The 14,264-nt window shown below is 33.0% G+C and overlaps 3 protein-coding genes across 3 annotated transcripts; 1 reads left to right on the forward strand and 2 right to left on the reverse strand.

Annotated features, from left to right (window-relative positions):
- Window positions 1-167: 167 nt before the first annotated feature.
- LOC124919039 (putative clathrin assembly protein At4g02650) lies at window positions 168-2,073 on the reverse strand. The gene is made up of 2 exons (XM_047459156.1): window positions 1,362-2,073; window positions 168-1,292 (listed from the first exon to the last, which is right to left on the reverse strand). The coding sequence occupies exons 1-2, from the start codon at window positions 2,044-2,046 to the stop codon at window positions 211-213; spliced, it is 1,767 nt and encodes a 588-aa protein (XP_047315112.1). The 5' UTR covers window positions 2,047-2,073; the 3' UTR covers window positions 168-210.
- Window positions 2,074-3,169: 1,096 nt separating this feature from the next.
- Window positions 3,170-6,251, reverse strand: LOC124919040 (tRNA (guanine(10)-N2)-methyltransferase homolog). Its single transcript, XM_047459157.1, has 6 exons — window positions 5,823-6,251; window positions 5,518-5,729; window positions 5,127-5,444; window positions 4,941-5,015; window positions 4,543-4,617; window positions 3,170-3,832 (listed from the first exon to the last, which is right to left on the reverse strand). The coding sequence occupies exons 1-6, from the start codon at window positions 6,070-6,072 to the stop codon at window positions 3,275-3,277; spliced, it is 1,488 nt and encodes a 495-aa protein (XP_047315113.1). The 5' UTR covers window positions 6,073-6,251; the 3' UTR covers window positions 3,170-3,274.
- A 7,153-nt stretch (window positions 6,252-13,404) lies between these two features.
- LOC124933594 lies at window positions 13,405-13,761 on the forward strand. The gene has a single exon (XM_047474021.1). It carries the CDS (start codon window positions 13,405-13,407, stop codon window positions 13,759-13,761), a length of 357 nt encoding a protein of 118 aa, XP_047329977.1.
- Window positions 13,762-14,264: the final 503 nt, after the last annotated feature.

A 14,264-nucleotide genomic window follows, 5' to 3' on the forward strand; every position in this document is an offset into this window, starting at 1 on the left:
TTTTTAAATAAATTCTTTTATGCTTAAGAAAACTCTATATTTTTTAAAATGAGGGGCTCTAATATACTCAAGTTTAAATTAAAAAAATGATGCCTTTATTTTGCATTTCTTTAAAGATTTATTTCTTTTGTTTCAAAGATTAAAAAAGATGCCATGTATATATATTGAATGCAAATAATTACATTTATGGTTTTTTTTCTTTTGCCCATTTTACCCTCCCATTCTATTATACATAAATGGATTTTGTTGCATATTATTATTAGAATACCTAATTTGCCCTTGCACACCATTGGTCGAATATTGTTGCCACATCATCTGTTCCTCAACTAACAATTTCCGTTTCTTCTCCATTTCCGACATCTGCACATAAGACGGCGGCGGCACAACAAGCGACGCCGCAAAAGGGTCGACATTCCACTTTCCGACATCAGCCGATGGCGGCGCCGGTAGAGCCAACATCGCCGGCCGACCAACAGATCCAAGTGCCACACTACTTGCACTTCCGGTTGTAACATAATTCATTTTAGCCGCCGCATTTGATCCTTGTTGATACATTCCGTCCAACATCAACATATCAAATCCACCTGAAAACGTTGTTGTTTGATTACCCAAATAGCTAGCTGATTGAACTAGCGACGATTCCCAATTCTCTGTATTATCGTTAAACGCCTCCCATGGACTCATTGTTGTCGTTGTCGATTGTGTCCCCCCAATGCCCCCGTTGAATAAGGCTAATGCTAACATATCCCCGTTTTCTTGTATAGACATTGCATCTTCGCCTAAATTGAGTAAATCTCCTTCTGTTTGTGTTTTTTCGATTTTAGCTGGAATTGGGCTCTGCTCTGGCTCTGGTGGCTCTGGTTCAGGTGCTGGGAGAGCTTTGATTTCTTCATCATGGATTTGTTTAACTTCTTCTTTTTCATCATCATCATCTTCTTCTTCAACTTTGTAATAATCGATTTGATTTTGGTTTTGCCTTTGTGAGGATTTACCACGTACATAATCATCCATGACATTGAGTTTCTTTTGAGTGATCTTTTGGATGTCGACAAAATCAAGGGACCTGGCTACACCGGATCGTTTGCACCAGTCGTGAAATTGATCAAGTTCATCGAATAATTCGCGTAAACGACAGAAGATTTCGTAAACAATAACCAAATGTGAGAATTCCATTGTTGTGAATCTGTCTATCATTATTCTCTGTATCTCTGTAATGTCGTAGTATATACGAAAGCTTTCTTTTACGACTGGATTCAGAGCAATTAAAACCACTCTATTGTGCGCAGCTGAACCTGTTCATCACGAAGAAGATCAATCAAACAAGATTTATTTGAAAATCGAAGTTATAGAAAATGTATCACCTGTTGGATAACAAGCAAGAAATCTCTCCAAAAGACGCATTAGGTTTTGAATTCTGGAAAACAGAGTCTCTGTTTTCATCTCCTCATATGGAATTTTCGAAGATTTCATCGCTTCCTCCTCCTTAGGACTGGCGATCCGTTCTTCACCGCCATCCTCATCTTCCTCATACGAGAACGACGATGCTGCTTTTCGTTTTGATTTTGATTTCCTTCCCTGCATCTTAAACTCGAGTTGATCATCCAAATAGAACGCGTACGATCTAACGAACGCGGAATAATCCCAAGCATCGGGTCTAGAACAATCACGGAAATCGGATAAGTTAAGAAGGCGTGTACCACGTCTGGTGGCGAAGAAGATTTCGTGTTCAAAAGCGGGATCACCATCGCCGAGAAGACGATGAATAAGAGTTAGGGTTTTGAGAGCTACGATCCAATTTTTGGTTTTTCTAAGACGTCTTGAGATTGTATCGACACATGCACCGATTGAAGCTCTGGAATAGAAGGTTAGGCTGAGGATTTCACGAATGTATTTTTCTTCGGCTGGATATTCTTCATGACGAGTAGCTTTAACAATGGCGACCTCGAGATCGGATAGAGAAGCACTGGTTCCGACTTTGGCTAGGCTTATGCTTGTTTGATCTTTTACCGCACCTATTGCTTTTCTTAACTTGCTTGATGGAGCCATTGGTTTGGAAATATATAGGATTTAGGTTTGGAGATTTATTTGAAAATTTTGTTTTTAATTGGAAGAGAAAGAGAAGAAAGATGGCACCTTTCTTTCTTCTCCCTTCTCTTAATTTGATTTGTAAATGGTTTTTTAATTGATTCACAATTATTTTCTTCTATTTTTGAACATCCCCTTATTTAGCATTTTGAAAGAAATGATTATGTATAACCCATTTGGAATGGTGAATAATCTCTTTTATATATAATTAATACTAGTATTGATTCATTTAAAAATATTTTAAATTAAAATTTAAGTTATCACTATCAATATCAAAATTTTATTATAGAAGGGTGATGACAAGTTAACAAGATTATGTTTAATAATTTGTGTTAAAATCTCTAACTTACCTATTTATTTGTTATCGACCAAATTCAAGTCATCACATATATGTTTTAAATTAAAATGATATTAACTAAAAACAAAAATAAAGTTAAAAAATAAAGTAAATCACAAATCTACTTATACAAAATTTTACAAAAGAAAATAGTAAAAAAAAATACAAAATTTACAATTTTTTTTTATAAACAGGTTATCGGATCTACTTTCAAAAAAAAAATTTCATGTCGACTAAGGTAGTTGACTTGATTTTAATCCGAAAAAAAAAAATACATTACCAAACGTGATGGATCCAAAATTGCTAATCCTACTTATATTCAACAAAGCCTTCTCCAATTATATATTAGATATTTTCTAATCAAAATTCCTATTTATATATTTCTTAACTAATCATTCAATATAAATATAAATATAAATATATATATATATATTTATATTATTATTATTATTACTCATTTATTATTAAAAAGAACATAACTAAACATATTTTTTACTTATTTAGAAAATAATAATACACTTATTTATCATCAAATTATAAAAACACAATAAACAATTTATTTTATCAATTTTAAAAAGTGAACACCATCTAATAATAAACTTAAGACTAAAAAAGTAAAGACATTTCATGTAATGAGTGTCCAACCAAATACATAATGTATATGTAGAGTATGATAAAATACAATAAATTAAGACTAAATGAGCATTATTCAAATAAGGGTTTGAAAATAAAAAATAAAATGATAAGAAAGTCAAAATTCTCTCATATTTCATCAAAAAAACACTTTTTGAAAAATGGGATTAATTTATCTAATATCAAATACAAATGGCCAAGATCTAACTGCTCAATAAGTTAGACATATTTTCCTCTATATCTAGGTTTATTAGAATCCTTACCTTTTGTTTTGTCAACACCACCAACAAGCTGATCAGATGGAGTAAAAACAGCTGAATGCAAATTACCATCTTCCATCCATTTCAAATGATTCTCTTTAAATTCCAAATGTTTAATTTTAGCTGCTTCCTCTAGCTCTTCACTATACGGCCTAATCTTCACCATTGTCAATAATACCCTGCTGTATCGAAAGCTCAGTATTTGTTCGCAGGATGCCACCAGTTCGAAACAAGGGTGCTCTGGAAAGTTAGGACTGGATGATGAATCATCGTCGTGTAGAACAGGGAAGAAGTAAACTAGGCGACCGCCCATAACCAACATCTTTGAACCAAGATCGAGCAAGTCGTGTATGCATTCAGCTAAGCAGTAAGAAGCGGTTGAAGGTATGTGGCCTATTCGTTTATCTTCGGGAACAGTATATGGGCTGACTGTACCTTTTAATAGCTTTCTGCCGCCAGATTTGCGTCCCCCAGCTCTTACACCGTAAGGAGGGTCGCAGATTATCGCATCCAATATCTGCCGAAATAATTCAATATCATTCATAATCGTCAACTAAAATATTAGGCCTTGTTTCCTGTCCGTTATTCGATTATTTGGATAGCTAATAGTTATTTCAAAATAATCTTGATCTTTGTTCTGATTCAGGTTATTTAAATAACCCAAATAACCAAAGATGAAACAAGTTCTTGTTCAAATAACCCAATCAGAACAAGGTTTGGAGTATGTTATTGAAAATTGAGTTGTTTGGATAAAATATATTAAGAGAATAAATATATAATGTAAAAAAGAAAGAAAAAATTCACAGTATTTTGGATGATAATTTGATTGACAAGGGGATATAACAAATTTCAAATAACCCACTATCCAATCAAACAACCTACACATTAATCACATCATTCAAATTATCAATCAAAATACAAAAATACCCTATAAAAATAAATGTATGTTTTATAGGTTTTCTTTTACTTGGGTAATGTCTTTTTACTAAAATAACTTGATTTTGAATAACTTACATTGAACAAGGTTATTTAGGAATAACCACTTGGTTATTCGAATAACCCTAGATCAAATAAGACATTATGTACTAAGGATATTTTGGTCATTTGATCCAAATAAACTACCTTATACATTAAACAACTTTTATTTTATTTTTGAAAAATGACTGAAAACCACCCAATTATTTTTAGCTTTCACTGCCAATAGACCACTAGAGAACATGAACTTACCTCTTTTAACCCAGTACGCCAAGGAGGAAGATTATTATCTGCTCTCAACAGGGTAAGCGGAGCTGGTAATCCATACTGCAAATATGAAATGGTGGATGAATAAGTTAAACAAATGAAGTCATAGCATATAAACTCACAAAGATTAATTACAATATGCATTAGCCCATGATATCCAGCATATTTGGTAAGTCAGATTTATCCTCATTTTTCTGTTATATCTTGACCCAAGTTAGATTTTGTCCAAAAAAGAAATCAGAAACAGTTCATTTTTTGTTTGGTAAAAGAAGTGTGGTTGCGCATCTCAGTTGAGATTTGACAAATGAATTATTTCGTTGAATTTTAATCTGAGTAACAAACTGTTTAATTAATCTGGATAACAAATAGTTTAAGTGGTTTACCTGCTTAAAATTGCTCCAAACGTTACAATCAGGGCCACGACCATCGCGTACTACCCTAATGTCAATATCTGCACCCTGAATAGTTTTCCAAATTCATAAGTTCAATGAAATAACTTATCTTGAAGATATTTTTCTTGGTTAGAAATTATAATATGAAGATGTCAAAGGTAAGTAAGAGATTGTAACCATTGTCATTGCTCCAAAATGAGCTGCAGCCACAAGAATACTCCCAGTGCCAACAAATGGATCATAGACAAGTTTTGCATTTGTAACTAAAGCTTGATTGGCCATCAAAAAGGCCATTTCTGCATCCATGGCTGTTGGACCAAGATAAGTTCGGCTTTTTAACTGGTAAGTAGGCAGAAGACTCCTATCAGCAGCACCAACCTCTCGTCCAAAAAAGATTCTCCTCTCGATAATGGGAGGAAGCCCATTGTTTTTTCCATAGTCATCAGTTTCCATAAGCCAGAATTTGTGTTCTGGATTTTTTAAACTCACTCGACCCTGCAGAATTGTCACTCCCATGAATGGAATGATGTATTTTCTTCAACAATTTCTTAGAAAAAAGAGTTATTACCTGGAATGGGATGTAAGCCATACTCTTGATGCGTTCTTGTTGTTCACTAGAACTCATAGCCTTCCCAAAGCAATCAACACTGACCTTGAATGTGGTTCCAGTAGCTAAATATGGCAACTTTCGATCATCTGGATAATTTTTAATTGATTCTTCTAGTTCTTCATAACTACTTCCTTCTCCCCAAAGCTCATACATTCCCTTCACCAAAATACCTGACAATGTTTCAGTTGAAGAATCATGGAAGTTTTCTTTGCCCAAATATAAACAGTTCATCTATAGTAACAAAAGATAGTCATTTTACTCACTGCGCTGGGCAATACTTCGAGCAATCTCCTCGGAAGGGAGATCGACGTAATGAAAGGGAGTGTCTTGGTGATGATTACATGGCAGCCGCCATTTCAACGAATGGTTTCGAGGCCCGCCGTTGCTAATTTGGTTCTCCTCATCTACATTGTCGTTACTATGATCAAAGGCTCCAAACATCTCTGCTAGGGCTTCCACTTCTGGTTTCCTGAAATCTAACAATCTGTGGTAGAACACGCAAAAATACCACATGATTCCTTCTCTTTCTCAAACAAAATCCCTCTCCCTCTCTCTCTCTCTCTCTCTCTCTATATATATATATATATATTTGGTTGCCGGAAAATACAGTTTATAAAACCCTAACGGCGGCGATGAAGACTGCGATTAGCACAAGATTAATGGCGGCCGGCGACTTTAAATGAAATTGAAGAGAGAGAGAGAGTATGAAGAGACAAAAGCCCTAAACCCTCATTTCATAATTTCATCAGCAATCAGTTTAGTTAGTCCTTAAAGTTTGAATGAAGATAAAATGTAACCCTTGATAAATAAATCATCAAACTTCTACCCTATATTTTGTGGAACTGTCTAAAGTGGTTATATTTAGAATATTTATTTGGTTCAAACGAATAAATGAATATATTAGATTCTAAATCAAATAAAAATTTTTATTTTATTTTTGAGTTTGGCTTTCAATTTAAAAATTAAACTGAAAATTTTATTTGAATTTATTTTTTATTATATATTTAATTATATAATTTGTTAGAGATAATTAAATAATTATATTATATTTTTTTAATTGTTTCGATTATTTAATTGAATAAAAACAAATTTTGAATTTTAATTTTGATTTGAATTTGAATAATTCAAATTTAAAATTGATTTAACAATAAAAGTAAAAAAATTGAATTTAAACTTTAAATCAAATTGGAATATGTTCAATTTTATATATAATCAGATTAGCTGAAAAATATATATTTATCATTCTTATTCATTTAAATTTTGATGTAAATATAAATGAATACGATCAATTTGTTACACAATGAATAAATCCATAAATGCAAATCAACATATTATTTATCTAATAATTAACTTTTCATAATGTAATAATTAGTTTTTTTTATACTCTTGGTAATGACTATTCGAGTGTAAAATTTTCAAACTAAAGGTAGAATAACTACTTGATTATGATGAAGAGAGATAGGAGGGAAGCATGGAAAAAATAGATGGTAAAAAAATAAATTTTATTATGTTTTTAGCAATATCACTCATTCCCATGTGAGATAGATTCACATTAAAATATAATTTTATCTCTTTAAAAAAATTTAAGGAAAGTTGAAAAGTCATTTTACTCATTACTCGGACTTATTAAGTATGTTGAGTGTGTTTTATTTTTCTTTTCACCATTTTAAATTTGAGTTGGTGTTGTGTTTTATTCACCACGATAATCTATTTAGCCTGATCGGGTTTATAATCTTTGTACGCGTTTATTTCGTCTCTCCTCCAAACGTACGTTCCAGAAATGTTTTTGTGTACGCAGGCTTTCTCTTATTATGTGTCTATCAATTTTAGGGTCCGCATAACGTCTTTTGTTTTAGGGCATTAAAGAATATGTCCATAGGTGTAGATTTATCCATTCGAATGCTCCGTTTTAAGAGCAATTTGTGCGATCCGAAATTGATCTGTCCCTGTCTTACCTATCCTTTCGAGTGCTCCGCCCACAGAGAGGACACAACGAAGGTCTAGAATGGTAAACACGACCCGTGCACTTTTAGAAAAAAAATTCTATGAAAGTTATGCTATAGAATCCTGTGGTTTACATTCCTCTCAAATCTCACAAAAACTTGATAAGAAGACTATCCATATATGATGTTGTCTTATATGTTTGAAATGAGAAACCAAAGTGGAGTTTCATATCATAGATCCTTCTTGCTTGACCCATATAGGTTTCAGATTAGTACGTGTACAAAACGTAGTAACCCAATTGACTTTAAGAGTCAACACTTTAGTTTATCTCACAATGAAACCAAAGGAAAGAAAACAGAGTATTCACGGATAAAGGGTCCGATACTTGGTTACACATGATGAGGAAAATACCATAACAACTATGTCCTACGCGCCTATCTCGTGGGATAGTCTCTACTAGAATGTAGTTGACCATTTGTTAGTGAATGTACATTACATGTTTGCATTCTGAGTTCATAATTCTTTTGTTTGTGTATATTCTAACCTCGTATCTAATTTTAAAAAAAAGTAATCATAACTTTGATTAGATTTCGATAAAGGTTGGCATCAAGCCATTAGAATTCTTTTGGTTTTCATTTATCGTGTCTTAAGTCTATTTAACATGATGTCATATATTTAATATAAAAGTGATTCTGAACTCTTGTTAGATTTTCTTAGACATAAAAAGATATAAAAGCACCTTGAATGCACTCCTCCTGCACACATGTGAACCACAATGTGTACTCATCGCTTTGCATATATCTTTGGAAGTTTGCTTGTTGGTATGAACAATGAATTCTTGTACAAAAAGAATTTCACGAGTGTATTAAGATATGAATTAATGATCGAAGAGGGGAATTGGAGCCCCGAAGTATGCAACAATCGAAATCAAGAATTATTCCAAAAAGGTTGGAAAATCTCGAGAGCTTTTGTGCTTGTTGAACATATTTTTAGAAACACTTTGCACTCAAATTTGGAACTTTTCAGGGTTACGAGACTTCCGATATTACTTCGCTAAAATGAGTTTTTTATGAAAGTATTCCGAAAATTCTAAAAAATTTCAAGGAGGCTCAAACTACTTTATGAACGTACTACAAAAGTTTCATAATTTCTAGGCTATGGAGTGTTTCAAAATAAGTCATTTTTCAAACAAGCTAAAAAATTGTGAAAATATATTATTATTATTGAAAATAATATTTTTGACCATCCATAAATTTTTGGATTTTTTTTCTAAGATTAGTTAGAGGCTCCAATTGAAAAATAAGGTTGTTTGGTGTAAAGGAACCAAACAAGCCCTAAGGAATTTCTCAAAATATTAAAATTGAAACTTTATATTCAAAATTGAACGAATATAAAGTTTGGGTTTGAATTTGACGTGAATAATAGTTCAGAGATCAAATTGATTCGAATTTATTGAAAACAATCCGAATCTAAAAGTTTGAGGTCAAAATTGCACTAGGCAAATAGTTGGAGGACCAATTTAATTCTGAATTAAGTTTGTGGACACATTTAAACATTTAAGAAATCTAAGGGCCAAAATGAATGCACCTCAAAACTTTAAGGAATCGGAAAATAAAAAAGTAAAAGTTGTAGGAAGCTTCGTTGTCTTCCTCGCGTCTTCTAAGTTGTAAAGTGCATCAAGGAAAGCAAGGTGGGTTAGGGTTTCTTATCATCGTCGACGACCTTCTTTTTTTTGTTTCGGTATCACCCTATACCGATTGGTTAGATTCCAATCGCTATTACCCTATATCGATGGCTTAGATTCCAATCGGTATGTCTTGAATTTGTAATACCGAGAGAGTTTCTAGCGATCGATGACGATTAGATTAAATTCAATCGGTATTTCTTTATACCGATAAGTAATCAAGGTACCAATCGGTATAGAGACTTTTTTTACTAGTGAATTAAATAATCTCATTGTCAAAATTATTTTGATTAAATATATAAAATATTTGCAATATTTATTTATTTATTGGAATTTAGGATTTTAGTAGTAACTCACCGCTCTAACACTCACTTTAATTTAAGGTTTTTTAGGTGAGAATCGAACTCGTGACATATAGTCATTAAAAAAAATTCATGTCATTTAAACTACTTTTGTGGGTTAAATATTTGCACTAATTTATAATATAAATATTGAAAAAATATGAATTATGAAATGCATCACTGAATTGATGTGGTGAGACAATTACATATAAACATTTAATCTAAATTATGTAAATAATACACCAGTGTTAACAAATTTATCATTTTAGTGTTTACATAATTAAAAAAAACTTAACCAAATGCCACATATTACATGATAACTATGTATATAGTTATATTACATAAGAGTCTTTCATAAGAGTCTTTCTTTCTCTCTACTTTACTATACAGCAAATTAATTCAAAATATTTTCATTTTAATGAAAATAATTTCATCTTAAACAAGAAATAGTAAGACAAATGAAAATTGGGAGATCTCTGGTCATGAAATTTGTAAGTAAAATGTGATATTGTATCCAAAAAGTCCTTTGGTGAATCCATCACATGAATTATGCAAATGGGTACAAAAGTATTGTAAAAAACCATTGCAATATTATTAGATCAATATAATCTTTCTTTTAGAGCAAAATAAAATAAAATTTAACTTATTGTAAGACAACACCTCCTTGTTATAGATTATTTTGTATGTGTAGTTGATACTATAATTTGAGTATGCTTCTAAGTTAATAGTAATATGAAACATAATAATTTAGGATTATTTAGCTCCTTACAAACCCATATTATATAAAAGAATGAGACTCATACAATAAAAAGATTAATAGATGAAGATTACATTAAAGCTGTAAAATTAGTGTGTAAGATGTAGTAGAAAAAAAAATGAATGTAAGATTAATAGATGACTAGTCTAATGTGTGTTAAATGTAAAATTTGATGAGTTTAAGTTTTATGATTATTTAAAAAAGATAAATTAAAAAATAAATATTTGTGTAATGGATATTTCATGTTCCAACTTGAGTCTTTAAAAAAATTAGGCACATTTTGAATTGTACATAGGTCGATTATACAATTTTAGTTATTTGTGATTTTCTCCCAAACGAATGACTTCTTATTTTAAAGTAGTATTATTATAATTTTCTTATTTAATTTATCACATTTGTTACAACACAAATAACAAACTATTCATACAAATCACATATATTCAAATTGAATTTGACAATTTTAAATGTGTATATCTCAAAAAATAATTAATTTCAAATACAAATACATCTAAATTGGTATATCGTGAAAAAAATATTTTTTTGAAATTATTAAAAATAAATACTTAAGCTATCTCTATTCCAAGTTTCTCAAACCATTCTTCATATCACATATTTCTTAGTCACTCAAACCCTCTAAAAAAAAATTTAGAATATGTAAATCTCATAAAAATATTTTATTTAGAAAATATGTTCAAAACTTATATAAATATCATTTCATTTATAAGTACTCAAATATTTTTGCTAAAAGCCTAAAATAATTAAAATTATAAAAATTCAAATCAGTATTGCAAAGTAAAATGTGATATTAATTTGGATTCACAATACTTAAACTATTTATTAAATAAATAATAATAAAAAGATGTCCTTATCTAATACTTATTGCCTATATAAACATTTGTAGTATTCTCTTTATCAATAAACAACTAAGATGACAACAAATTCTAGAATAATGGTATCATCATGTTATCTCGTTAATATTTTGTGGCTCTTCTCTACCATATTGATACAATTAGGCTACGCTCAACTACTGAATATCCCAGTCTCAAACGATCAAGGACTACCAAACCCCGAGACAATCTCGGTTGCAACCTTTTCGGGTCTGCCAAATCCATATCCTCCCTCATTGCCAGCCCCAATCGGCTCGGGAATGCCTAATCCCGAGTCACCCAAGCAACCAATCCCAAGCATCCCAGGACTGCAAATGTTCGAACCTCCCTCCCTTCCTGATCATCCAACCATGTCGGGACTACCAAATCCAGAACACCCCTTCCTACCCGTCCTAACTTCTTCGGGACTACAAAAGCCCGAGCACCCCTTCCTACCGGTTCTAACTATCCCAGGACAACCAAAACCTGAGCACCACTTCCTACCAGTCCTAACCATCCCAGGACAACAAAAACCCGAGGAACCCTTCCTACCAGTCCTAACCATCCCAGGACTACCAAAACTCGGGCATCCCTTCCTACCAGACTCAACATTCCCAGGACTACCAAAACCGGAGGACCCCTCATTACCAGTGCCAACTTTTCATGGACTTCCAAAACCCGAGCTCCCCTTCCTACCAGTCCCATCAACTTGGGGACTGCCAAAGCCTGAGCTCCCCTCACTAATAGACCCAACTTTCCTAGGACTACCAAAACCTGAGCTCCCCTTACTACCACTTCCAGAACTGCCAAAGCCCGAGCTTCCTTCATTTACTCCAGTCCCAATCTTTTCTGATATTCCAAAACCCGAGCTCCCCTCACTACCAATCCCAACCTTCCCAGGAATGCCAAAATCGATTATCCCATCCTATTAGTTCCAACTTTCCGAGGATTGCTAAAACCTGAGTTATTACGAGTCCCAACCTTCCCTGAACTTCCAATGTTGGATGTCCGACTTCCTAGAGTGCATGCACTGCTAAAATCCGAATTTCTTTTATTCCATGTCATTCCGAGCCCGGAAAATAAGAATATATTTTTTTTTTTTGAAGGATTTGGTTGTTTAGATATCATGATAATTTGAATAAATGAATAATAACATATTACTTATGCATAAATTTTCTATTTTGTCTCCAAGTAATTTTGTTTTGAAATTTGTCAAGTAGGTATCTTATTTATTCAATTAATCTCATCAACTAATTAAACATGCAAACCAATTAGTCTCAATCAAATACCACAATGAATATAAATTAGTTAGATCTTCCTTACAATTAATCTCCAAATGAAATTCACTGATTATTAACAAACAAAAAAAACTATTTTTTTATTGATAATGAAAAACTTCAATTCGATCCACCAATAATTAAGTGTGTCAAAAGATTTTGGTTCTTCTATAAGTTTGGTGTTATTATAAGATGAATACACTTTGTTGATAAATATACATATATTTTTACTATAAACAAGGTGTAACGTTTATTTATACTATATGTCATTTTATCTCCTTATCATTCTCATCTCTCATCTTAAATCATAAATATGATAGAAGAGCAAAATAATGCTTTGGGCATAAAAAATCTTAGCAAAATATATGCATGAGAAGTATAATTTATTTATAAAGGGTTAATTAATTTTAAAACACGTTAAAAAGTCTTTTGAATAGGTTAAAACACTTCATCACAAAACACATGTCAAATAAATGTGTATTTATTGTATTATACAAAATCAATAAAAAAACTTATTGATAAACATAAACATTAGAACAAAAATCTGGTTTAAATTGTATATAATTGTTCAAATAGGTCAGATTGACTTATGAACCCCACATATATAAATATGTATATATATTATATTATATTGAGATCCTCTAAATGATTATATATTATTTATTTTGATCTCCAACATATTATATATATAAATGAGTGGATCTTAATATGATAATTTTGTATATATATTTTACATTTTTGAAATGAGAATGTCAACGTATTATATTCTTTCATGGTATCAGAGCTTAGGTTTTTATTTTTTTCCGCTGCACCCTAGCCTAACGGTCCATTTATTCTTTTACGTTCATCTTCTTTTCAATCACTTTTCTTTTCCAATGTCGAGTAACAAACAAGGATTTCACCCAGTCCTTGCCGTTTCCAACATCAAGAATCATGTCTCTATTGTTCTTGAGTTGGAAAACGTTCATTACACGACATGAGCGGAGTTGTTCAAGATCCATGCTCGTTCTCATCGGGTCCTTCATCACATCATCCCGCCGGTCCCTATTCTACCGCGCCATCGACGGATGAAGAGAAAGATATGTGGCTAACTCTCGATGCCATTGTCCTTCAGTGGATCTATGCCACAATCTCACAGGATCTTCTTCACACAATCTTGGAACCAGACTCTACAGCCGAGCAAGCCTGGACACGGCTATGTGGGATTTTTCAAGATAACCGTCATTCTTGTGCGGTTTCCCTCGAGCAAGAGTTTTCCATCACTATCGTGACAGATTTTCCTAGGGTCTCGGCTTATTGTCAACGTCTCAAAGTTCTATCCGATCAGTTGTAGGGCGTCGGTAGCCCGGTCTCGAACGACTGACTCGTATTGCAGTTGGTCGCGGGCCTTGCGGAGGCGTACAACGGGGTGGCAACGTTACTCCAACAGAGTGATCCTTTGCCTCAGTTCTACCAAGCACGTTTCATGTTGATTTTGGAGGAATCTAGCTTGGCGAAGCGGGTGGCCTCTGATTCAGCACCGATGTCGGGTGTAGCTCTTGTCTCCGACACGTTTGGGACGAATGGGTCACAGCGTATGTCATATTCTGGATCTCGACAGAAACCAATGAAGAAGGGATCTTGTAATGGGGGTCGATCAGGGCAGTCCTAGTACCAAGTCCAAACTCAACCTCCTTCTCCTTGGCCGCAACAATGGGCTGGTCATTTAGGACCACCTTCATTGCCTTGGCAGTGGCCATGGGCTTTTCCTCCATGCCCGTATCCAACTGCTCAATGGAAGAGACCTCCTTCCAGCCCTCGTCCGTCGACACCACAACAACAGTCGGGTCTTTGTGG

The sequence above is a fragment of the Impatiens glandulifera genome, chromosome 1 (assembly GCF_907164915.1).
Source record: "Impatiens glandulifera chromosome 1, dImpGla2.1, whole genome shotgun sequence".
In the NCBI taxonomy this organism is placed as follows: Eukaryota; Viridiplantae; Streptophyta; class Magnoliopsida; order Ericales; family Balsaminaceae; genus Impatiens; species Impatiens glandulifera.